This window comes from Cupressus sempervirens, chromosome 3 (assembly GCF_028749045.1).
Source record: "Cupressus sempervirens isolate cs-2001-9-10 chromosome 3, ASM2874904v1, whole genome shotgun sequence".
NCBI lineage: Eukaryota > Viridiplantae > Streptophyta > Pinopsida > Cupressales > Cupressaceae > Cupressus > Cupressus sempervirens.
The window spans coordinates 1,109,829,537-1,109,855,634 of record NC_143120.1 but is presented as its reverse complement, the minus strand read 5'-3'; the positions used below and the strand labels follow the sequence as shown (position 1 = coordinate 1,109,855,634).

At 34.6% G+C, this 26,098-nt stretch overlaps 1 protein-coding gene across 1 annotated transcript in view; it reads right to left on the bottom strand.

Moving 5' to 3' along the window:
- Positions 1–9,045: 9,045 nt before the first annotated feature.
- LOC149570674 (protein PHLOEM PROTEIN 2-LIKE A10-like) overlaps positions 9,046–26,098 on the bottom strand; it is a 29,252-nt gene continuing 12,199 nt past the window's right edge. Inside the window, exon 2 of the mRNA XM_089817241.1 lies at positions 9,046–9,599. Within this exon, the coding sequence (XP_089673367.1) occupies positions 9,046–9,599 (554 nt within the window). The remainder of the gene's footprint in view (positions 9,600–26,098) is intronic.

Genomic DNA, 26,098 nt, shown 5'->3' with positions numbered 1-26,098 from the left:
AGTTTTCACTCAAAGAGAAAGGTAAAAAGTTAAAGGAATCTCAATCAGAAAGTGAAGATGAATTAGAACAGAGTTCAAATAGTGATCTTGAGGTGATTGAAGCTCTACTAGCAAGGAAATATTCTAGAGGCAAAGGGAAATACAAAGGTAAAGTTCCTCTAATCTATTTTTCATGTGAAGAAATTGGTCATATTGCTGCTAGGTGTCCAAATAAGAAAATCAAGGATGAGAAAAAAGGTCACAAGTGGAATGGCAAGAAAGATTTCAAATCATTCAAGGACAAAGGTAAAAAGACATGCTTTATGGCTAAAAATTCTAAGGATTCTGACAATAGTGAAGATGAAATTGTTTACATTGTTGTGAAAGATGATTCTGATGATGATGAGGAAGATAAGATGGCACTTATTTCTCATGTGAGAAAAAATGATACATGGATCATAGATAGTGGTTGCTCTCATCATATGAATGGTGATAAAACTAAGTTTGAACATTTTGAAGACTATGATGGTGTTAGTGTGAGATTTTGTAATAATGAACTTTGTTGTATAAAAGGAAGAGGGAGAATCTCACTAACCAAAGAACTTGTATGAAATAATGCCTATTGGGTAGAAGGTCTAAGGCACAATCTGTTGAGTGTGGCATAGCTACTCAAAAATGGATCTAAAGTAGAATTCATGCATGGGAAAGCAAGACTGCTGGATGGCAAAGGAAAGCTGATTGGATCTGGCATTCAAACAAAAGGTAACTTATTCTATTTTGAATTTGGTGAATATTCATGTTTTATTGCTCAAGTTGAAGAAAGTTGGTTATGGCATAGAAGGTTATGTCATGTGAATTTTGATAATCTAGTGAAGATAAGAAAATTAAGGAAAGCAAGAGGTATTCCTAGTATAAAGAAACCTAAGGTTGGTCTATACGAGAATTGTCAAATTGGAAAGATGGGAAAGACTAGTTTTAGAAGTAAAAACTATCAATCTGAAGAAATTTTAGAAATTGTGCATACTAATTTGTGTGGACCCATTCGAATTGAAAGTTATAATGGAGAAAAGTTCTTCATTCTTTTTGTTGATGATTACTCAAGAATGATGATTTTCATGTACATGAGAGAAAAATTAGAAGCATTTGAGAAATTCAAGTGGTATTTGGCTACAGTAGAAAAAGAAACAGGTAAAAGATTGAAATGCTTGAGGTCAGACAGAGGTGGTGAATTCATCTCCCGTGAGTTCAATAACTTTTGCATTGAAAGAGGAATCAAAAGATAGGTATTAGCACCTGGAACTCCTGAGAAAAATGGTATAGCTGAAAGAAGAAACAGATATATCATGGACTGTGCAAGAACCTTAATGATTGAAAAGAACATTGCTATCAAATATTGGAAGGAAGCTATCAACACTGCAGTTCATAACTTGAACTAAGTACAGCTGAAGAAGGACTTATTCAAACCCCCCTATGAGTTGTGGTATGGCTATAAACCTAATGTGAGTTACCTAAAAGTATTTGGAAGCAAATGTTACATTCTGAAAGAATCTAGAAAAGGAATATTTTTGGGATATTCTTGTAAAAGCAAAGCATAAAGATGTTTGAACTTGTCCACTCACAAAGTCATAGAAAGTGCACATGTGAAAGTTGATGAGTTTGCAGAAAGGACTGAAAAAGAAAGCAAAAGGGAACCTAAAAATTGGTAACTAGTTACTTGGTGGTTTTTCCCATACTGGATTTTCACATTAAATTTGGTGTCTCTTGTGTTCATTTATGCATGCATGATTAAATAACTATGAATGCTTAATAAACATGATTATCTACCGAGTAACATTATTTTTCTGTGTGGTTACCGAGTGACAGCAGTGACTAATTATTAAGACATTTAAGGGATTTGTAGATTTGTTTTTGTAGTAACTGATTCACCCCTCCCCTCTTAGTTACTCCATCTATATTTCCAAAACTTGTAGCTGATCAGTGCCTCATCCATTGGGGAATTCACAAATCTCCCTCATGCATTTTGGATATCTAAGACATGTATCTTATGCCAAGACTCCAGATCTATCCATTTACCTTGTAAATTGGATATCAATGTTCAATCTAAATCTCATTCTTACCTAATATCCTCCTTAATAAACTTGCAACCCCATTTATTTCCCTGAAGCATTTACATAACTCCTTGAATTACAAGCAACAATGAAACAACATACAACCTTAAGGGACTACAACTATGAACTAGGCTCTTTGTTCAAAGATCATAAAACATTACAACTCATTGAGAAAGGAGACATGATTTAAAATAAAACTCAACATCTACTATTCTTTATGTTGATTTCCTTGAAATAATACATGAAAATGCATGAAATTAACTCATAAAGATACTTAATAAACCAGAATGTACAATAACATAGGTTGTCATACAAGAGAGAAAATGGGAAGAACAAGAAACTGATGGGATAGGAAGGGGGTATCATAGCCAAAGCAAAGATTCATGGTCTAGAACCAGCACATCCCAGATCTTTCCATTCAGACTTCATCAATTCTAGAGCCAATTCTGCGAAATGTTTTCATTCTAGAATTTACAATATTTTCCAACAACCTACAATGGATGAGAAAGAAGATATAGAGAAAGAGTGAATTCTTAGATTTGATCTAAAGATGACATGTGTCCACTTGAAATTCCCTCCTTTGCAATGAAAAGAATCTCTCTAATCTCTTTGCCCTTTGATCTAATTTGATTTTCATTAAGCTTCTGTAACTGACTTGAAACATCTCCTGTTCATTGATTAAAACCATTATGTTTGCGCAAAATCTAAAAACCTCATAAAATGCTGGTAAATACTTTGGTTTAAACTGAATAAAGGTGATCAAAATTGACTCCAACTGCATTCTTACCATGTTTTACCAATCTTTTAACTGCATTTTCAAATTTAGCTCATTTCATTGAGAAGGCCCCAAATTTTACATTTCTACCTAAAACTCAAAACAGTAGCACCTGTGTAAAAACTAACCTCAATCAAAAAGTTTGTCTTCTCCCAATTCCAATGATATATAATATTTCTATATTTGCCTCTTAGAAACCCCCTGAAAGTAGGTTTGAAAAAAATCCCCCCTACTATAGCTCTATGACTGAACTCTTAAAATTTTCAAAAATTTAAAAAGGTCTAAAGTTTAAACTTTAGAAAATACCTTTTTTTCATTTAAATTCCTATACATGTATACAGTTTTGAAAAAAAATTTAAAATATTTATTTTTAATCATTTTCTAATTATCCTCACCCTTGAATTTTGAGGTCAAACCTAGTTTGACCGGCTGCCTCATGGCAGCATCTGGTTGGCCCATTTATCTATCTAGTCATCTGCCACCTAATCTCTAACCTAGGCCCACTACCACATGGTGCCGAGGTGCATTCCTACTTTTCTTAACCTCCCTACATCTCTATATTGCAGACAAGTGCTAGCCATAAGATGCATGACGTGGCACAATCTGATGCTTGTAATCGTTCGAGCTTCTACTGATCTCACGCTACCACTTGTCAATTTTTGATTTGCTGCCAAGTTCCACATCATGTTCATGTTACCACACTAATTGACCTTGCCACATTACCATGCATCTTGGGCCCACTGCTATGTCATGCTTGGGCACCTTACCACATTATTTATCAGTTGAGCATATTCCCCAAGTGTGGAAGCACCACCACAGGATGCATGGCATGGTGCAATCCTATGCCACCTTCCTTTGATCTCACCACATTATTGCATGAGTTGGTTTGTTTAAAATATTCCTTCTTTCTTGCACTAGCCGAGCATCCAAGCAGGCCCCTCATCACCTCCTCGGCTTACAAAAGCCCACATCCTTAAGATAATGCACATAATGCTCATTGTTATATTTAAACACTTAGATGAACGGATCCCCACCCAATGTGCGATAAAGGAAATATTTTGTTTGCTTTGCAATAGCCAGCCATTTCCTTTTTCTCTCTATACCATTCATGCTAATCAAATCAAAACCATGTTTATGTGTTCTTTGTTTAGCTAGCTACCTTCTGCTGTAGTGGCAGAGAAGAGAAACGCTATAGGAGGCAACATTGTTGAAAATATAATAGGGAATTTAATGTTATGTTTTAAATGCTTTTAGTTTTTGAAGTTTGTAATAACGTCCTACATGTGGTGGCATACCTAGAGTAGCAGTTCGATAAGCTCTCCAGATATAGCCACCTAGGACTAGGTGTGTGGATCTTAAATTAGAATAGTTTTTTTTTAGTTCGTAGGTAGAGTGTTTAATGATTTTTAGAATCCAATAATAGGTAGTAGGCAGTTTTTGGAATATTCCTGATTTAGAAAACGACTGTCTAATATTGGTAGAAAAAATGTTTTAGATTCTTATCCTTTTTTTTGATAGAAGATGTTCTTCTTTTCTAAATAAGAAGAAAACGTTTCACATCCTTTACTAGGAAAAAAAGAAAGTCAGTTTTAAGGGTGAGCCAGTCGGCTATGTAAGACACAAATTGAATTTGGAGAGATATGGAATGTTTTTTTTATTTTTTCTTTTTGCAAGTTTTCGATGGTTTGAGTTTTGAACAGATTTTTCTTATCTTCTCACTAGAAACAAGTTGATAGTTTGCAGAAGATTAAAAAGTTTTAGTTTTGGGTCGAATTTGGTATGTTTGCAAAAAATTAGTCTCAGTGCATGGGTAATATATCCCAAATGAAAATTTGGATTTCTCTCAAATTTTTATATGTTGTTTGAAACCTAGTTACGCAAAATATCAATGGTTGGATTGAGAAAATATTGTCTGGTTCAAAAGTTATACATGTCTGTTCACAGGTCTATCTAGAGACAGCAAGAAGCAATGTTTTGCAGAAAAATGTACTCTAATGCATGGTCAATATCTCGGGTTTGAACCATTGGATTTCTCTAAAAAAATTATATGTTGTTTGAAACCTAGTTACGCCAAATCTCAATGGTTAGATTGAGTAAATATTTTCTGGTTTGAAATTTGTTAGAAATGGAAAAAGAAATTTGTAAATAAACAATACCAGGAAAGAATCTAAGTGAGTAAATGCATGAAAAGATATTACCATAAAATAGGAGAGAGAAAGCTTCAAGCTCCAACACCATGAGACAAGATATTTGGAAAGGGGAAAGCAAAGAAAACCCCTTGTGACATTATGAATGAGGCATGAAAAGCCTAAGAAGGAAGAGAGAGAGAAAGAGAGAGCAATCACTCATACAATAATTGAGAAGAGGAAGAAACCTCATTGTTGTTGAATGAGAGAGGAGGGTCATCTCTTAAATAGAGATGAGAGAGAGGAGTTGGATGTAACTCCCATGTCTATGAATGCCACCATTCATATGTGTGTGAGGCCAAGTGTGAGATTCCTCTTAAGGAGGAATAATCTAAAATTAGAAATTACAATATATATTTGTCCTCACATATTCCACTAGATGACAAAATAAGATGTAGTGGAAAAAGGACAAAAAAGAAATATATTAGGATACCTTGGCTTATATCCTAATATATTACAACAATAAAGAAAGAAGGTCTAACCTTGGTTTATAAATATACCAAGGAAAGATTACAACTTCTAACACCCCCCTTTAATCTTTACTTGGGGTAATTACATCAAAGGGTATTAAACCCATAATTTTTACAAAAATCTGCAACTTAATCTTCAATATGAAGTAATTTGATTGTCTTCAAGCCATATGGTAAATTTTCATATCCAAGAGAAGTACATGAGTCCTTTGAATGTGATCAAGTGGAAGCATAGACACCTCTTTATATGTGGAAAACCAAGAAGGTTCCTTGATGGATCACCTGAAAAAAAGAACAACAAGACAAATATCCACAAGTAGAATGCCATCATATATGCAAATTTTTAGAAATGAAAATTTGAAATCCTTTTGAATAAGGATAATAAAAGTCTCATAGAGAAATAATGAGTAAAACATGTTACCACAAAATAATGGAGATAACCTGATATCAAGATAAATTATATGCTCAAAAAATTGTCAACAAGGACAAATTGAGTAAAAAGCTTGATCAATGCTCTCATGAAAAGAATATTATACTAATGCACAAATGACCACAGACAAGGCCAACTAATGATACTTGCATCAATCATGCATCAATCACGTGGATATAGACAGTCCACTAATGAGTCATCCCACTACAAGTGAATGGGTCGCGACTCCATCACCTACATGACCCATGATCTAGGCAATGAAGTATGCAGATCATTATCACATTAATATATGAAAATAACATAAAGGAGAGACATGCTGATCAAAATAGAATTATCATGATTTGTTAGGATAATCAAAAGAATGGATTATGAGGATATAACAACATATTGCCTTCAAATGGGATCAAATTATCTGAATTTGGAGGGAAAACTCCAATAATAACATCCTCTTTATTGAGGAACAAAAATGGAACAACATGGAGGGAAACTCCATAAAAATATTATCCTATCAAAATGGAACAGATAGGATCAAATGGAGGGAAACTCCATAAAAAATGAGTGCATACCAATATAGGATGGAGGGATACTCCATGGGCCAGATAAGGAAACTATGTATCAGTTAGACTGAGGGGACCTACATAGTTAACCTTGAAAAAATATTAAGCTCCCTATGCAACTCAAAAAATGTCATATAAATCGTGTATATCAATGGTATAAAACCATAAAGTGCCAACATGGGCATAGAACAATGCTATAAAAGCATAAAACTGCAACCATGTGCAGATAGATCAATAAAATAAAATCATTAAATAATGAAGGCAATAGTGTAAAATTACTCATAAACCAATTAAGTAAAATGATTTAAGGAAGATCAACTAAATATAGATATCAGGTATAAAACTCCATTGAGGGTAAACATGAGTATTTAATTCATTTGCAAAGGTATATATTAATTTTTGAATCATTATAGTCATAAATTATATATTTATCTGGGCATATATGTGGGCCCCCATATATACTCAAATAAATATACGAAAATAGATTGGTTAAAGAAAATAATCACCTTTCCATACTTAATATTTTGGAAAGTCACAATTTATAAAAAGTCACAATATTTACCTTGGTTCAAAAATATAACCTCAAAGTAATAAGAACATAAAGTCATGGGGCAAGAAAAGATCTCCCCATATTTCGCATACTATGCTTTCATGATGGAAAGTGATTCAAAAAGAATTTTTTGAAATAAAATATTAAAAAAAAATTAGTAATTAATGATAGAGGTCAGATGTGGCAGATAAGAATATACTAAAAAGAGTTTTAAAAACTTTTCTAAAAAAGTTTGAATAAAAGCTTGTAATGTGTAAGAGAATATTGCACTTGTCTGACAATGAATGATTACCTGCCAGAAATAGGTTGACAAGAGGCAATAATAAAAGTAAATGATGCCTCTGTCAAGAGATAAAAAAGAAAAAAAAAATTTGCATGAAAAGACAAGAAAAGTTACCTCTGAATCTAAATATAGAGAGATTATACTCAACCTCTCCGAGGCCCAGATCACTCGAATTTTCCAGTGCTGACCCCACTTGTAAAAACTTCAAACGTTGTTAAACGTAAAGAAGATTATTCATTTGTTGAAGAAGCACGATTGCATTGAATTCCAAGTTTCAAATGTGATAAGGAAAAATGCCTTGCTTATCGAATCTGTACAAACAATATTGGAAACAAAGAATTATTGCCTCGGCGGGGTGTTAGCTTGGAGGGCATAGCAGTCAAGGATATTGCTTGTGGTGGTGTCCACACATGTGCTGTCACTGTCAAAGGAGCTTTATATGCTTGGGGTGGTGGGGAGGCAGGTCAAATGGGGTTGGGTCCTCAAAATGGTTTCCTTTCATGCTTAGCTAATGAATCGGAAATGTTTTTACGCAATATCCCAATGTTGGTGCTACCTATAGGAGTCCAACTTGTCACGTGTGGTCATTCACATTCATTGGTCTCTATGAAAGATGGAACAATTCTTGGATGGGGTTATAACAGTTACGGACAGGCAGCCACTGATAAGACTACATATGCATGGTATCCATCTCCTGTTGATTGACCTCTCCTCTTGTTTATCACAGGTGCATTGGAGAAGTGCACAGGTTGGTCATTCAGCTGTGTTGACACATGCATATTCTTTAAAGGAGCTATGTGAATTCAAACTTGCAGACAGCATCACCTTATCAAGTGCACCAGAGATTAAAGAGATTGCGTCAAGGAATGGATCCAATGCATTGGCCTGACTTTGTGAAAGATTCAGGGAGCAACAACTCAGTGGAGGTGATAATGCATGTGATGATGAAGATGATGGGCATGAGAGATCTCCGAAGAAGCTGAATTGTTGACTTTGTAAATAATTTTATGCTGAGATGAGCACTGTTTTATATCCCATATATATGAGGCTAAAAGTTGGGAGGCTTGCCTATAATTGCCATGGAATTATATGTTCTTCATTATGTACTTTTAAGGCATACTATTGCAAAATGATATTTAAGTATTTACTCATTTATTAATTTAATATAAAAATTGGAGAGGTCTTGCGTGCCAAAATGTGCTAATGGTGTGGGGATATACATTTGTGAAACCAGTTGTCTACATGATTGTTCCGGTAAATATAAATTATGGATAAAACATTGTTGTACCCTGTATTGCATCAGTTTCCTTCATCCGTTGGATGGATCATGACAGATAAACTGATATTGAAAGCTAAAACTGAGAATAGAACAAAGAGGACAGGCTATAACTGTGCATCGGCAGCATCGGCAACAAAGGGTATAGTAGGGGTGGTTCCAAGGACACAATAAACGAGGGCATAGATAAAGCCGAAAATGATACAGAGGAAAAGCGCGCTGTAGGAAAGCATGAAGAGATTAAACAGGGGGCCTCCGCAGGAGGGGTTCAGAACGTGCTGAAATAACATGGGCAATGCCAGTAGTACATCCACCTTGGAACAAGCCATCAAGCGCTCTCTCAATTCGCGCAGAGGCAGTGACGACAAGAAGGCAGGGACGATGTCACTGGACGTGAAAACAGGGAGGCGCGAGACAGCGTGGGCTGTGGTTCACAGGGGCGTCATAATGGAGGGAAGATGCCGAACAGACAGAAGGGCACCGACTTTTCTCGCCGGGGGTCGCAGAGGACTCTTCTGCGGCCAGGTGGGGGCATTACTTTGAGAAGTTTGAGGGTTAGGAAGACCAAAAAAAATCTCATCGGACACATTAATGTCCATAGTTTTGTCCAGATAAACTTCCACCGCAGTGCCCACAAAGCCCTCGACACATTCAGCAACGAAACCCCTGAATTTACCATAACTTAGCGTCGCATCAACAAACCCTGACGGCCTATAATTTGATTCAAAAGTTTTCAGGGTTTGAAAGTTTTCAAACAATGATAAAACCAAATTTTTGGTGAAACTTCCGACAACAACAGAAACAAAACCTGTTCCACTCATCGTTAAAAGCTCCGCAACATGGCTTTTAGGGATTGCTGCATTGAAATCCTCGAAAATGCCTGCAGCCATGGCAGATGAAACCCCCGTTAGGGTTTGATTAAATTCACTGCACTGAGTGATCTTGTTGAGTTGTTTTAAACTCGTTAGTACTTCACCAGATGAATCTGATGATATACATTATCTATGCCCCACATCGAGAAGTCTGATTGGACAGGTCACAGGAAAGCATTCTTTTGCAGATGTGTTAATGATCTTTCACTTTTGTAAGCTTCCATGTTGTGCACAGTGACAATGCAAGGCACCTCATTATGTGCCTGTAACTTAAGAGTTATTTAAAACTTTATTCATGTACTACTTCTTGTTTTGGCAGCATGCCGTCCAAAACAAGAAAAAAAATTGAAATATAACAAGAAAATCCTTTGGCGGCAAGCCTTCCAAAGAGGGTTAGCAACAAAAAATATGAAGCTTTACAAGAAAACCCTTTGGTGGCAAGCCTTCCAAAGAGGGTTAGCAAAAAAAATATGAAACTTGCACAAATTAGAGCAAGTAGAAGTTAATCAGATTTGGCGGTAAACCAGCCAAATCCAAAAAAAAAAAATTAATTTCTTCCATCTTAAAAAGATTAAAGAAGAAATTAGTGAAATCTCTCTCAAGAGTCTCCTTCGAATCGTACCTTCATGCAAACACTCAAAACAAAGATTAAACTGCTCTGATACCATGTTAGAAATGGAAAAAGAAATTTGTAAATAAACAATACCAGGAAAGAATCTAAGTGAGTAAATGCATGAAAAGATATTACCATAAAATAGGAGAGAGAAAGCTTCAAGCTCCAACACCATGAGACAAGATATTTGGAAAGGGGAAAGCAAAGAAAACCCCTTGTGACATTATGAATGAGGCATGAAAAGCCTAAGAAAGAAGAGAGAGAGAAAGAGAGAGCAATCGCTCATACAATAATTGAGAAGAGGAAGAAACCTCATTGTTGTTGAATGAGAGAGGAGGGTCATCTCTTAAATAGAGATGAGAGAGAGGAGTTGGATGTAACTCCCATGTCTATGAATGCCACCATTCATATGTGTGTGAGGCCAAGTGTGAGATTCCTCTTAAGGAGGAATAATCTAAAATTAGAAATTACAATATATATTTGTCCTCACATATTCCACTAGATGACAAAATAAGATGTAGTGGAAAAAGGACAAAAAAAAAAATATTAGGATACCTTGGCTTATATCCTAATATATTACAACAATAAAGAAAGAAGGTCTAACCTTGGTTTATAAATATACCAAGGAAAGATTACAACTTCTAACAAAAGTTATTCATGTCTGAGTGCAGGTCTATCCGGAGGCAGCAAGAAGAAATTTTGGGGGATTTATTTTCAAAGTTTTGTTTTGAATCTGATTTTAGTGTGTGATCTTGGAGGTTGTAGATGCCCCTTGAAGCAACTCAATTGAGTGACTGATTCCTCCTGAGTTTTCCAAGGTGTGGCTCTGCATCATTTTTGGCATCAGAGCTCAGCAAAAGGTTTGGGAAAAAGTAGTTGTGTATATGTTTGTGTGATTGTGAAAGATTGAGAGAAATAGTCTGAGAAGAAGTCCAGCAGACTAGATAAGAAGAAAATAACCTAGCTGAGGAATGATGGGACAAGAAGAAGCAGCTTTATTGTATCTTTTTAGAAGGTATCGACAGAGAAAGGATTCTAAACAGAAGGAGATAGAGGAAAAGAAGAAAAGAGAGGAAGAAGAAATGAGAAAACAAAGAGAAGAGGTAAGCAAGATAGAAGAGGAAAGAAAAAGTTTGAGAAGGAAACGTGAAGAGAATGAAGCTAAGTTGAGAGAAAATAAAATGCAGAAAGAAGGAGTGCAGCAAGTAAATGTTGATGAAAATAATAAAGAGGAAAGCCCTATGGGATTTGAGTGTGATAAAGTTATGGTTGGAACAATAATGTGTCCTTTGAAAATAGAGAAGAGTACAATGTTGGAAGGTACTTCTATGGAAAAGACTTTGGAGGCAACTGATGAAGCCTTAAATATGCATAATGAAGAAAAATGTCAAGAGGAATGGCATGAAGATGAAGCTAAGGAATGTGTAACAGCAAGTTCTAAAGAAGAATCTGATTTATGGGAAAAATTTGCAGCCATTGTGGGAGAATGGAAAAGGCATGGCGGTAGTACAGAAACTCAGCTTGAAGAAGAAAGGAAAGAGTGCAATAATGTTATTGTTCTTGAGCAAAGTTGTAATAAGAAAGAGATATTTGAAATTGAGATTACTACAGAAGATCAAGATGATGATAAATGTTTAATAAAGGAAGAAGAGATAAATACGATCCTTAAGATTCAAGATGTGAAACTGGTTGATAGTCAAGAAGCATATAAGTTTATGGTTACTATTGATGAAGATAGATATGATGCACATTACATGGTGTATAAGGAAGCTCATATTCAAGAAGAGAACTCAAATAATCTTAATGCTGATGATATATTTTCTTCTAATAATGTTTATGCAGGGATGCAGATTTCATGTATAGTGAATCCTACTGGAGATTTTCTGACATTTACAGCATTAAAGAATCAAAGCTACAAGGTGGAGAAGTTGGATATTATTTTTGTTTTTCTTGTAGATATGCTCATCCTAGTTCAAAGAAATTGGAAAGTTCGAAAGAAGAATGAGATTCATTTCTACAACACATCATCTCAAGAGGACTTGAGATTCATTCTACAGGGGAGTATGTTGCAGTGGCAGAGTAGAGAAATGCTATAGGAGGCAACATTGTTGAAAATGTAATAGGGAATTTAATGTTATGTTTTAAATGCTTTTAATTTTTGAAGTTTGTAATAACGTCCTACATGTGGTGGCATACCTAGAGTAGCAGTTCGATAAGCTCTCCAGATATAGCCACCTAGGACCAGGTGTGTGGATCTTAAATTAGAATAGTTTTTTTTTAGTTCGTAGGTGGAGTGTTTAATGATTTTTAGAATCCAATAATAGGTAGTAGGCAGTTTTTGGAATATTCCTGATTTAGAAAACGATTGTCTAATATTGGTAGAAGAAACATTTCAGATTCTTATCCTTTTTTTTGATAGAAGACGTTTTTCTTTTCTAAATAAGAAGAAAACGTTTCACATCCTTTAATAGGAAAAAAAGAAAGTCAGTTTTAAGGGTGAGCCAGTCGGCTATGTAAGACATGAATCAAATTTGGAGAGATATGGAATGTTTTTTTTATTTTGTCTTTGTGCAATTTTTCGATTGTTTGAGTTTTGAACAGATTTTTCTTATCTTCTCACTGGAAACAAGTTGATAGTTTGCAGAAGATTAAAAAGTTTTAGTTTTGGGTCGAATTTGGTATGTTTGCAGAAAATTAGTCTCAGTGCATGGGTAATATCTCCCAAATGAACCTTTGGATTTCTCTCAAATTTTTATATGTTGTTTGAAACCTAGTTATGCAAAATATCAATGGTTAGATTGAGAAAATATTATCTGGTTCAAAAGTTATACATGTTTGTTCACGGGTCTATCTAGAGACAGCAAGAAGCAATGTTTTGCAGAAAAATGTACTCTAATGCGTGGTCAATATCTCGGGTTTGAACCGTTGGATTTCTCTAAAAATATTATATGTTGTTTGAAACCTAGTTATGCCAAATCTCAATGGTTAGATTGAGTAAATAATTTTTGGTTCGAAATTTGTTCATGTCTGAGTGCAGGTCTATTCGGAGGAAACAAGAAGAAATTTTGGGGGATTTATTTTCAAAGTTTTGTTTTGAATCTGATTTTAGTGTGTGATCCTAGAGGTTGTAGATGCCCCTTGAAGCAACTCAGTTGAGTGACTGATTCCTCCTGAGTTTTCCAAGGTGTGGCTCTGCATCACCTTCTTGCGTGGATTTCTCAACTGCCACATAACTCCAAACTCACAACTTTCTCCCTTCCTTGTTGGTGCTATTTTCCTTTAGTTGGCAACTTTCTTACCTTCTTCAAACTCTAACATGTGGCTTGCTCTTACATGCATGGGAGTTCTTTCTAACATGGAGGCTCCTCCTGTGTGGTTTCACATTAAGATTTTCTACTATGGCATCTCCATTACATGTTGGTGTCTATTGTTTTAATGTGGATTGCCTCTTTTGCAAGGTCAATGCCCTACTTCACCTCACATGTCCATTGCATCAATTCATACTTTATAAAAAAAATTCCTCCATTCTCTTCACACACCTTACCCTGCGGCTTCCACTATTCTATCTTTGAGCATGCTACTCTTGATGATGGACACCTCCCTTGACTTGTATGGTCGGCTCTGCTCCATGTTTGTGAGCTACTTGCAAACTGTGGGCTCCTCCTTTGTTATTTTGAAAAAGACATCTTCAACATAGATGAAGAATTTGCATCAGCATTGAAAGGCTCTGACCATCTACTCTATTTTCTTCCTTATAATATGCCAAATTTGATCCTGTTGTTGTTGCACAATCTCATCAAATGACATGAAAAGACCACTTCCTATAGTCATATCCTCCACATTACCTTCATTAGTCTTTCTAAGCTCCTTCAAGCAAGTATCCATGACCTCAATTAGTGCATATTGAATTCTTGATATTAGAGAGGTCTGTGGCTTTCGAACATCAATAACCTCAGGAGCATCTTTCTCCTTTATTTTAGAAACAAAATCTTTAGTTAATACATGCTCCAACTCCTCCACTATCACTCTATGAGAGCCACCTCTTTCAACTCTTCTATGTCACTTTCACCACCTTTACCAAGAGCAAGAGCCCCTCCAAACCTTTCTGCTAACTCTTCTTCAATGTATTTATCCTTTTTTTATTCTTCTTCTTTTTAGATTTCTTAGTAACATCCTTACCTAATTTAAAATTCTTTCTTGAAATCCTCAACTTTCATAGTTTTCTTTTAGTGTATTAGTGAAACTTCTTAATGTTTGACTTATAGAAAATGGAGATTTTGGAGGTCCATGGGCTCCCATTCATATCTTATCCCCTTTTTTTAAAAAAAGACCTTTGAGAAACATTATTCCATACATATTTACATTAATATGATGAAATCAGTCAGGCCCCAGGTGGGTACGACTAAAAAAAAATTCGTTTCTAAACAACTAAATCCTAAAACTAATCCATTAACAATCTAGCATTAATTGAAATCAAATTTGACCAATGGATCAACATTTGAAACTCATTTTATCATTGATCTACAACTTGTGATTTTCTGCTAATAGGGCATGTTGGTTGGCTTTAAAAAATAACTAAAACACCTAATCAGGTTCTAAAATCAAACATATTGAATTTTTGTTTTGCATACTTACACACTGTCAAATCTTGTCTCATGAAAAATTCTTACTCAAGAGATAGTGACTAACAAAGTTTCCCTCTCAAAAATACCTAAAAGAAAACAAGTCAAAAAACCATAAAATGCTTTCGAATTCGGCTTCAAAAACTGGGTAAATTGACACTTGGGAGAACAAAAAATTGTGGCATAGGTTCACTATCATGAGGAGAGTATAAATCTGTGATTTGGGCTCATGACAAATAATAGGGTACATTTGGTAAGCAGTCAAAATATGCTACTCAAATTTGCAAATTGGAAACAATGTCAGAAAAGCATTTTTTGCGAACAGAATGGACCTTGTAAAGTGTGCAGACGGATTTCTCAAGACTTGGAAATTGGCACACTTAATGTATTTTTAGAGGACAACATAGTGGTACAATCCATTCAATCTCACCTATCATAGATTTAGAGATATGACATCACGAACAAGGGTACCAACTAATCTACATCTATCGACACCAGTAAAAAGTTAGAAATTGCATTTGGAGTCAAGTTTGAAAACTAAACAAATGGATTCATCATAAGCTCAAACTTGAAACATGGCAAGTCTCTAACCACTACAATGCAATGCAATAGGAATTCTCTCATTTTGGTCAATTGGGTCAAAATTATAATAAGTCAAATAGGGCATCCTCCAAAATTTAGAACATTTTATATCAGCATGATATCAATAAATGACCAACTTTGAGGGATTCAAAACCTAGTCAAACTGATTCAAAATGACCCAAAATCTAAAACATAGGTTCTCTAGTATAGACACTAAGCATTCCCAAAGTGGAAATTCGTGAAACATTACTAGGTGCGAGATATTTAGTTGCAAACACAACCTCCTGTCGTTGTTTGACACTTTAAAAAAAATGCAAAGTTGACCATTGCTCAAAACAGGACTTCACGAAATGGCTCAGAATGACAATTTAACTTCATGAAACACATAGGCATAATGAATACAAGGTGCTAGAAGAATTAAACACCTCTTGGGGCTCAAAAGTACAACTGGGTACATATGCATTTAAAAGCACTCATGGGGCTTGATTTTTCTCAATGGTACTCAAAATTAGCACTTCAATTTTGAGTCCCAACACTAGATATTCTAGCACTTATCCATATAGGTGATCATTTTGGTTTTGTGGCTACAATGGTTTTACATAGGAGAATGAGATGTGAATAGGATTCCTCTAAATCTTATGCATTTTCACAATATGAGGGTTTCTTTGAGCATGATTCATTGGGAGTAAAAAGCTAGGTTGGACAAGGTGTTTGGAAATCTTGATAGGGTAAGTTCACTATTGTGAAGTTAGGTAGGGAACGGATGTGTGTCTTTGGACATTTCTAACTTGATGTGTGAAGTGAAACAATAATGACTATTGGATTAGGGATCTTTTGAAGGGACCTTATATCTTTGTTTATTTCAAAAATAATTACGATCAATGTGAGGATCTCCTAGCCTTGGAAAATATCAATGAGGAAAAAGAGTTTATGAATCCTCTATTTGTTTACAAGTGTACTAGTGAGCCTCTATTTTAGGTTTTTTCTTAGAAGTTCTACAAGATTTCTCAAATGCACTATTTCATTGATTATATGCATTATTTTATCTTTCATATGTGTTGTTTCAGGATTTAAATGCATTTTTATGTAGCGAAGATGCATTATTTAAAATTTTAGATGTGCTATTTTAAAGTTAGATGCACTATAGTAGAGTCCAAATGTGTCACAGAGTGGGCCAAATGCATTGTTTTGAGAAATAAATGCACTATTTCAAGGTCATTCAATAGTGTTCTTGTTTTAAACTTAGTTTCTCATATTAGTCTCTTGGAAGGATTGTGATCTGAATTGGAGTTTGTTATTAAGTTTTAAAACACATCCAAGCACCATAATAGTAGAAACCACAATAAAATATAAAATTGCACACACCTAGAAAATGGAGGAAAAGGGTTTCATAGCAAGGTTGTCTAGAGCTGTTGACTAGAGGGTTTTAGTTTTTAACCAACAATGTTCAAATTTACCTCTCTTGTGATAGAGTGATTTCCACCAATGCTAAGGAGGTTTGGCACAATTTCTTATATCATTACTAGAGGAAGGCTATATTTTGAACACAAGTGGCTTGCATTTGATTAGAAATGCAAGATTGGGAGGCATTCCCTCTCATTGACCCTGCTAATGCAACTCGTGAGGTAGCCTTTCTATGGCTGAGTAATCCTACCCAATAAAAAGTAAGAAAATGGATATCACAAATAGGTCTAGGAATTTGATCAATCTAGGAGAGTGAGAGCATATCCCTACTATCCTGACCTCTCAAATATAATAGACATAATTTTTCAATCACTAACCCTTATACTAACAAAGACAAAGGGGCTCCTAGTTATGCTATGTGTGAGTTCTCTCCTCATTCAATTGTAACTGATCTTTACAGAAGATTGGGCATTTTGATCAACTCAAAAGAGTTGAGAGCATAAGCCTACTCCTGTTTAGGTCAATGAGATTAAAAATTTCTATTAAACTAGGTTTTGAACATAGAAATGTTGCACTTTGAATTGAAAAGGGCTGAGGTCCACTTACCTAATTTAGTGCTAGCAAAGGCTAGGCACATTTTTGAGAGTCTTCATTCTTGTTGTGTGTTGTCTGTAGTCCAGGAGTTCTCATTAACTTGGAAGAGACCTATAAGCAACTGATAATCAGATCTGGAAGTCAGATTCAAGAAATATAACTTTTATCAAATGCACTTTAGGAATAAGTATTTACATTACAAAATGTATCATATGCACTATTTAATCCAGTAAATGTGCTATATTAAGTGGAAAATGCACTGTGGAAAACTTTAGCTGTACTATAGAAATGTTTAGATATGTTATAGAAATCTTTAAAAGCTCTATAGAAAGCTTTAAATGCATTTAAATATTTCTCAAAAGCATTAAAATAGAGTTCAAAAATATTGTAGCATTAGAAGATTATAGATTCGGCCTTCGTGCATTTGGGAAAGCCTTTGAGAGTTTGTTTTTGTTGTTATAAAGCCTCCAAAATGTTGTAGAAATTGCAACCAATCAGATCTGCACAAGAAACCAACAAGAAATATAGATCAACACTATAAATATAAGATTAGAAAGAGAGATTCAAGAATAGAGAGGATTTGAGTTCAAGTCCCATAGTGGGTGCCAATTTGTACACGGTATATTCATGTATTCATGAGACTTTAATGCGGAGTGCAGATAAAATGACAACAAACTAGACTAAACCTAAGAAATCATTACCAAAGTGTAAACTCTATGAATGTCCCATATTTTCCTAACTAAAAACGCTAAGGAATCTCTCAGACCAACATCTCAGTGATAGTTCTAGAATGGTAGTGTCCTTAAAATGAAGATCTGCAAGAATATATGCAAGATCTATGACTATAATGAGAATTATATGTGGGTAACAACTCTAGAATGCTATTAAATGAATATGCAATGAGTTAAACATGTGCTAAAAGGATACTAAATAACATGAAAATAAAGCTAAAATGCTATCAAAATGAAATGAACTTGCTATAATGACAATGTTAAAAGGATGATAACTCAAAATATGCCTATAGTGCATATGCCTAAAACGTGGGTCCCTTAGCTCTTGAAATTCCCTCCTACTTATAGGATTTCGGAAGGGGGTGGGGTAAGAAATAGGATTTTTACCTTTGACTAGTGGATGGAGGTGAAATTGAAAGTATCTCATAAGGGACCAAGAGGAAGAGTCCAACAGACTTAGTTTTGAGAATAAATGAGGACTTTTACAATTCTTTTAAATGTAAAAGGGGGATTTTCACTTTTGTGAGGATAAAAGACTTTATTGATTTAATAAATATTCTATTTATTTTCAAAAGTTTGTGTTTTTATTTCTCCCTTTTTTGAATTTCATTTTATAATTTTGAATTATTTTTCTCCTCTTTTGAAGTTGATTTAGGTCTTATTGATTTGATAGATGATTAATGACCTGATTGTTGAAATATGATTGAAAAAAATCATTGTTGAAGATATTGAAGAAGGGAGACTATTGATAAAGAATGTTTTCAATCATTTTTTTGTCACTGATGTCAAACTTACTATTTTTTGAAATGACAATTGCTTATAAGATCCAAGTACTATCACTTAGTTGATTAATGAGGAGGAGTTAATCAATAAGATGTAACAAAAGATCCTGAGGGAAAGGTTGAGTTATGATGTTGTAATGAAGCACAAAGATTAGTTAAGACAATGGTAAAATGATGTATTGATAATACACTTGAAGATACAAAGGTTGGCCACATTTAGATACATTAGAAGGATAACCTGTAACAAGGTTATTTGCAAAGCTTGACTAAATTCATTAGTGGGTGCCGAGCAAGTTAGTTCATGCTAAGAAAATTTTTAGTTAGTGCCAAGCAAATGCAAAATCTAGTGTGTTTTGAGTGAAATTGTTCAGGTGTCAAGAAAACAGTAGGTGCCAAGCAAAGTTCAAGTGTCGAGCAAGGAAAATGTAATAGGTGTCAAGTATTAGTAAAATCTAGTTGATGCTGAGTGAATCCACAAAAGGTGCCGAGTAACGCAGTATGTGCTAAGCATCAATAATTCAATAGTGTCAAGCTGCTACATTATTTGAAAAGTCAAAGATTCACCAAATTTGAGATGATAAGGTTGTTACCTTGAATTTTGTGAACCAAATGGTAGATAAGAAGGTTGAGCTAGTGGAACAAAATTTTAGGTTAACTATTTTTAGGTGAATACAAGTGGATTCCACATCATGTTTCTAGAAGAAATAAAATGGAGGGAAAGATACACTGTATCTTACCTAATCAATTCAAACTCAAATATGAGTAGGAAAAATAGAGTGGGAAAGGAATTTTAGACTTCTAATTTAAGGAGTTATAGGTCAAGAATCAAAGTGTGTGGCTAGAGAGAGTGGTTGGCAAGAGTGTGTAGTGTCAAGAAGAAGGCATAGAGAAGGAAGAATAGAGAATAGAGACTTTGCTTCAATAAGTGACCATGGAGGTGAATTACATTAGCACAATGAGAAAGAAGACTCAAGGAGATAGAGCTTGAAAGGTGGACAAACTATTAAAATTACAAAGACTAAAATCCAGACAAATTTGTGAACTGAATTGTGATCTAAAATTTGCAAGTTAAGTTGTGAGTTGTATCAGGTCAAAAACCCTTATTATTATTCTCTTTCAATTGTATTAGTTAGGGAAAATATTATGGACTTAGGTTGGCCTAAAAACCATTGAGAAATCCTTTAATAGGGTGACATTCCAAGTTGAATGTTCTAAATTTCTTTAACTAGGCACACTCCTAATAGGGTGTTTGAAATCCTTTAACAAGGTCACATTTAATAGTATGTTTTAGTCTTTAACAGGGTAGGCCTTTCATAGGGCATCACTTTAGAAGGGTGAGAAACAAAGTAGCATGTTACTGGTGGTTTGTATCAAATTGGGTTTCCACGTAAATCACTATGTTATGTGTTGATATTTCATGTTTGATTTCTGCATGTTGATTTATCAGTAACTTGCTTAGAAGAATGTTCAACTTGGATGCATGGTTAGTTTGAATGGGCTCACTAAACTTAGTGAAAAAGTTTCATTAGGACATTTTGTACCTTGAATAACTGATTCAACCTCCCCTCCCAAGTTACTCTAAAAAAATTCTAACAATTAGTATTAGAGCCATATGCAGATTTTGTTTGAAGGTACTAGAAGCAAGAAATGTCAAGATGCCTAAGAGAGAAGTTCCCAAGCTCAACAAAGATAACTTTGCTGCATGGAAAATTTTGATGAAGATGCATCTTGGATCTATAGGTGATCATGCACAAAAAGAAATCATAGTCGAACATGTTGATCCAACTAGTGTACCTACTGTGGAAGACATGAAGAAAAAGAAGGAGCATAATTAGGCAATGTTGGAGATTTCCTCTACCCTCAGTTATGCTAAATTTTATGACATCAAAGGATGTACATATGCATTTAGGATGTAGGAAGCCTTGTCAAATATCTATGGAGGAGATTAGAATGTCGAATATGCTTCTAGAATAAGGGAAGTAGTAAGTGCAATAAGAAGTCCTAATGGTGTTTTGGAAGATGAGACTATTATCAGCAAAGTACTGAGAACCTTGCTCCACATTTATGCTATTAGAGTATTAGTCATCCAAGAGTTGAGATGCATACTAGGAAAAAAACTCACTCTTGAAGGTATAGTGGGTAGGCTTACTGCACTTGAGTTATGTAACTTTGAGAACTACAGACTTGAGAACCTTGAATCAACTTTCAAGGCCAAGCTATTGTTGAAGGAAACTGAAGAGGTGAAACCAAAGAAGAAGAAAATAAAGATCAAATATGCATCTAGTGAATACAACATAGATGAAGAGGATGTGGAATAGTTAAAAGTATTGCTAGCTAGAAGATTTTATAGAGATAAAGGTAAATTCAAGGTTAAGATTCCTATCATTTTTTTCAATTGCAATGAAGTAGGTCATAGTACTGCAAGGTGTACATAGAAGAAGAACTACAAAGAAGACAACAATTACAAGAATAGAAGAGAAGATGATAGTAGAGACTACAAGGACAAGGGAAAAAAGTGCTACATTGTTGAAGAAGAGAACTTAGATGAGAATGATGATGAAGCAATCTATGTAGCCATGAAAGATGAATCAAATGAATATGAGGCAACAACACTGGTAACCTATGTAAACAAGAATGACAAGTGGATCATAGGTAGTGGATGCTCACATCACATGACATGAGACAAAAGTAAGTTTGTTACCTTTACTCAATATGATGGTAATAGTGTTAGATTTGGAAATGATGCTCCATGTCTAATCAAAGGAAAACATTTCATTAAGCTTGTAGAGAAAATATCATGTGATAATGCATATTATATTGAAGGTCTGAACTATAATATACTAAGTGTGTCACAGTTAGGCAATGTAGGCTGAAAAGTAGAATTTGTAAACAAAACTACCGAAATCTATGAAACTGGTCAAAATCTATTAGGAAAAGGAGACTGGACTAGGAGTAACTTGTTTTACCTAGATATGGAATATGGTGCTTATCTTATTATAAAATTTGATGATGTGTGGCTACAGCATAAAAGGTTGTGTCATGTCAAGTTTGACAATTTGATCAGCATCAATTAGATGAAGAAAGTCAGACATTTGCCAAAATTGAAGAAGCCTATCAATACAATGTGCAAATAGTGTCACCTAGGAAAGATGACAAAGTCAAGTTTTAAAAGAAAAACCTATATTTTCAAATAAGTACTAGAGTTAGTCCATATTGACTTATGTGGTCCAATAGAAGTGAAAATTTATAAAGGATATAGATATATAATGCTATTTGTGGATGACTACTCTAGAATGATGACTATCATGTTCTTAAAGAAAAAGTCTGATGCATTTCAAATGTTCAAGTGGTATTTGCCTAGGGTTGAGAAGGAAATAGGAAAGTCTGAAGTACCTCAGATTAGATAGAGGAGGTGAGTTCACATCAAGAGAATTTGAGGTGTTCTACAATGATAAAGGAATTAAGAGACTAAATTTAGCACCTAGAACTCCACCACAGAATGGTATTGCAAAAAGAAGAAATAAATTAGCGATAGACTATGCTAGAACCTTAATGATGGAGAAGAATGTTGCACTAAAGTACTAGAGAGAAGCTATAAGTACAACTGTCTACACCCTCAATCAAGTTCAAATCAAGAAAGGTACTAATGCAACACCCTTTGAACTATGGTATGGTCACTCACCCAATGTTAAGTATTTCAAAGTGTTTGGTTGTAAATGTTATATTCTTAAAGAGTCTAGGAATGGCAAGTTTGATGCAAAAAGTGATGAAGGCATATTCCTTGGATACTCCACTGGAAGTAAAGCTTATAAGTGTTTAAATACTAACACTAACATAGTTGTGGAGAGTGAAAATGTAAACTTTGATGAGCATGCAAAAGTTCAAGATAATGAATCCATCAAGAAACTAGAAGAATACAAATTCTTTGTATACTTCTATGAAGGAATGCCTGCAGAAGAAGAAACTGCCAATCAAGTTGGGAATCAACAACAGGTTTCAGCATCTTCCGAATCATAACTAAAGAATGTTGAGTTGCATTCAAATTTTGAGTTGTAGAATGAAGAAAATGCACATTCTAATTCTGAAATTAGTGCATAGGAAAGAGATGGTGAGCTACCTAATAGAGATGTGCATAGTGACTCTGATGCTGAAAGATCAAACATGAAAATAAGGACATAACATAGGCTATCAAAGTATGTGAGAAGGCATCACCCTACAGATCAAATCATTGGTGACAAGGAAGCTAGACCAATCATAAGGAATAGACTAAGAAATGAGTCGTGTCTATTGAGCAAGATTGAACCCAAGATAATGAGAGATGCACTACAAGATGGTGATTGGTGCAAGGTTATGGAAGAGGAAATAGAGCAAATAGAGAAGAACAAAACTTGGACTCTAGTTCCAAAACCAACTAATAAGAATGTGATTGGTACCAAGTGGGTCTTCAAGAACAAGCTAGATGAGAATGGTGAGATCATAAGAAATAAGGCTAGACTAGTCTACAAAGGTTATGCACAAGAAGAAAGATTGGACTATGGGGAAAACTTTTCCCCTATTGCAAGGATGAAAGGAGTTAGAAATCTACTTGCATATGCTGCTTAAAAAGGTTTTATAGTCTACCAAATGGATGTAAAGTCTACTTTTCTAAATGGCATACTGGAAGAGGAATTCTACATAGAACAACTAGAAGGTTTTGTTAATGAGAACATGAAAAGATATGGTTTGCAAATTGCATAAAGCTCTCTATACTTTGAAAGAAGTGCATAGAACTTGGTATGAGAGACTTCACAAATATCTAGTGAAGATAGGATTTGAAAGAATAGATGACAACAACAATTTGTACATCAAGTCAAGAAAAGTTAATGATATCCTAATATCAGAAATCTTTGTGGATGATATAATAGTTGGAGGAAAGGATGCACTATGCAAAGATTTTTTTGATCAAATGAAACATGAGTTTGAAATGTCAATGTTTGGGGAAATAAAATTCCTTGTTAGATTACAAGTACATTAACTAATTTATGACATATTTGTGACCCAGTCAAAGTATATCAAGGAGATACTCAAAAAATTTGGCTTAGAGGATTCAAAACCAGTCATTACACCAATGATAATAACACACAAGTTTTCCAAGAATGATGAATTAGCTGAGGTAAATCAAACAATGTATAGGTCAATGATTGGAAAGTGGTAGTATGTTGTCCATAGTAGACTAGACATTGCATTGACTGTTGGAATAGTGGCAAGATTTTTTGCAAATCCTAGAGAAAATCATCTTATGGAAGTGAAGAGAATAATGAGGTATCTAAAAGGAACGGATGACTTTGGCTTATACTACAAGAGGAGTGAAAAGTTTGATATGAATACCTACATTGATGCAGATTGGGGAGGTAACATTGATGATAGAAAAAGTACCAGTGGAGGAGCACTCTTCTTAGGAAGAAGATTAGTCACTTGGACTAGCAAAAAGCAAAGTTGTACCTCACAGTCCACAATAGAAACTGAGTACATTGTAGCTACCATCAACTGTACCAACATTGTATGGATCAAGCACTTGTTGAAAGGTATGAAGGAAGAGATAATTGAGCTAGTGATTCTTTGTTGTAATAACACAAGTGCCATCAATATATCAAAGAATCCTATGATGCATGCCAAAATAAAGAACATTGCAATTAAGTATCACTATATAAAAGAACTAGTGGAAGAAAAACAAGTAAAGATGTAATATATCAACTCAAAGGAACAAATTGCTGACATCTTCACAAAACCATTACCTAAAGATGCATTTGAGTATCTTAGAGGTAAGCTATGGGTAAAGCCCCTATCTAAGGTTGTTTGAGCAACAACAAAATTTCCTTGCATTAAATGGGTTGATTGTTGAAATGATATAAATTTATGTAGAGGATACATAAAGTGCTGAAATTCTAAATTAGTCAAAAGCATGGTGATAGAGGGAGAAGTTGGAAGCTGTAAAGTCTACATCTGCATAATTAAAGATGATATATCTTTGGCATTTTTGTCAAACAGGGAGATATGAAACTGATCAAATCCATAGGATCAGATAAATAGGGGGAGAAATAGAAAATCTATAGGATCAAATGTGTATGAGGAAGAAATAGTAGCTAAGAGGAAGAAGTAGAAGCAAAAGCACAGAAATCCAGATGACAAATCTAAGAGGGAGTAGATTAGAGGAATTAGTATGTATCAACAAAGAGGGAGATATAAAAGATGATAAAGATAGTAATGACAACAAGATTTCTTTTTGGCATTCTTAACCTAGTTAGCATTTTCATAACTTGGTTGGTTGATCAATTTGGTTTGACATCAATGCCAGAGAGGGAGATTGTTGAAATATGATTGAAATGAATCATTGTTGAAGATATTGAAGAAGGGAGATTGTTGATAAAGAATGTTTTCAATCATTGTTTTGTCATTGATGTCAAACCTACTATTTGTTGGAATGATAATTGCTTATAAGATCCAAGTACTATCACTTAGTTGATTAATGTGGAGGAGTTAATCAATAAGATGTAACAAAAGCACCTAAGGGAAAGGTTGAGTTATGATGTTGTAATGAAGTACAATGATCAGTTAAGACAATGGTAAAATGATGTATTGATAATACACTTGAAGATACAAAGGTTGGCCACACTCAGAAACATTATAAGAATAAGTTGTAACAAGGTTGTCTACAAAGCTTGACTAAATTCATTAGTGGGTGCCAAGCAAGTTAGTTCATGCTGAGAAAATTTTTAGTTAGTGTCGAGCAAATGCAAAATGTAGTGTGTGCTAAGTGAAATTGTTCAAGTGTTGAGAAAATAGTAGGTGTTGAGAAAAGTTCATGTGCCAAGCAAGAAAAATGTAATAGGTGCCAAGCATCACTAAAATCTAGTTGATGCTAAGTGAATCCATAGAAGGTGTTGAGTAACATAGTATGTGTCAAGCATCAATACTTCAATGGTGTTGAGCTACTGCATTATTTGAAAAGTTAAAGATTTTTTGGATCTGAGATGATAAGGTTGTTACCTTGAATTTTATGAACCAGGTGGTAGATAAGAAGGTTGAGCTAGTGGCACAGAATTTTAGGTTAATTATTTTTAGGTGAATACAGGTGGATTCTAGATGATGTTTCTAGAAGAAAAAAAATGGAGGGAAAGATACATCGTATCTTAGCTAATCAATTCAAACCCAAATATGAGTGGGAAGAATAGAGGGGGAAATGAATTCTAGACTTCTACTTAAGGATTTATAGGTCAAGAATTGAAGTGTGTTGCTAGAGAGAGT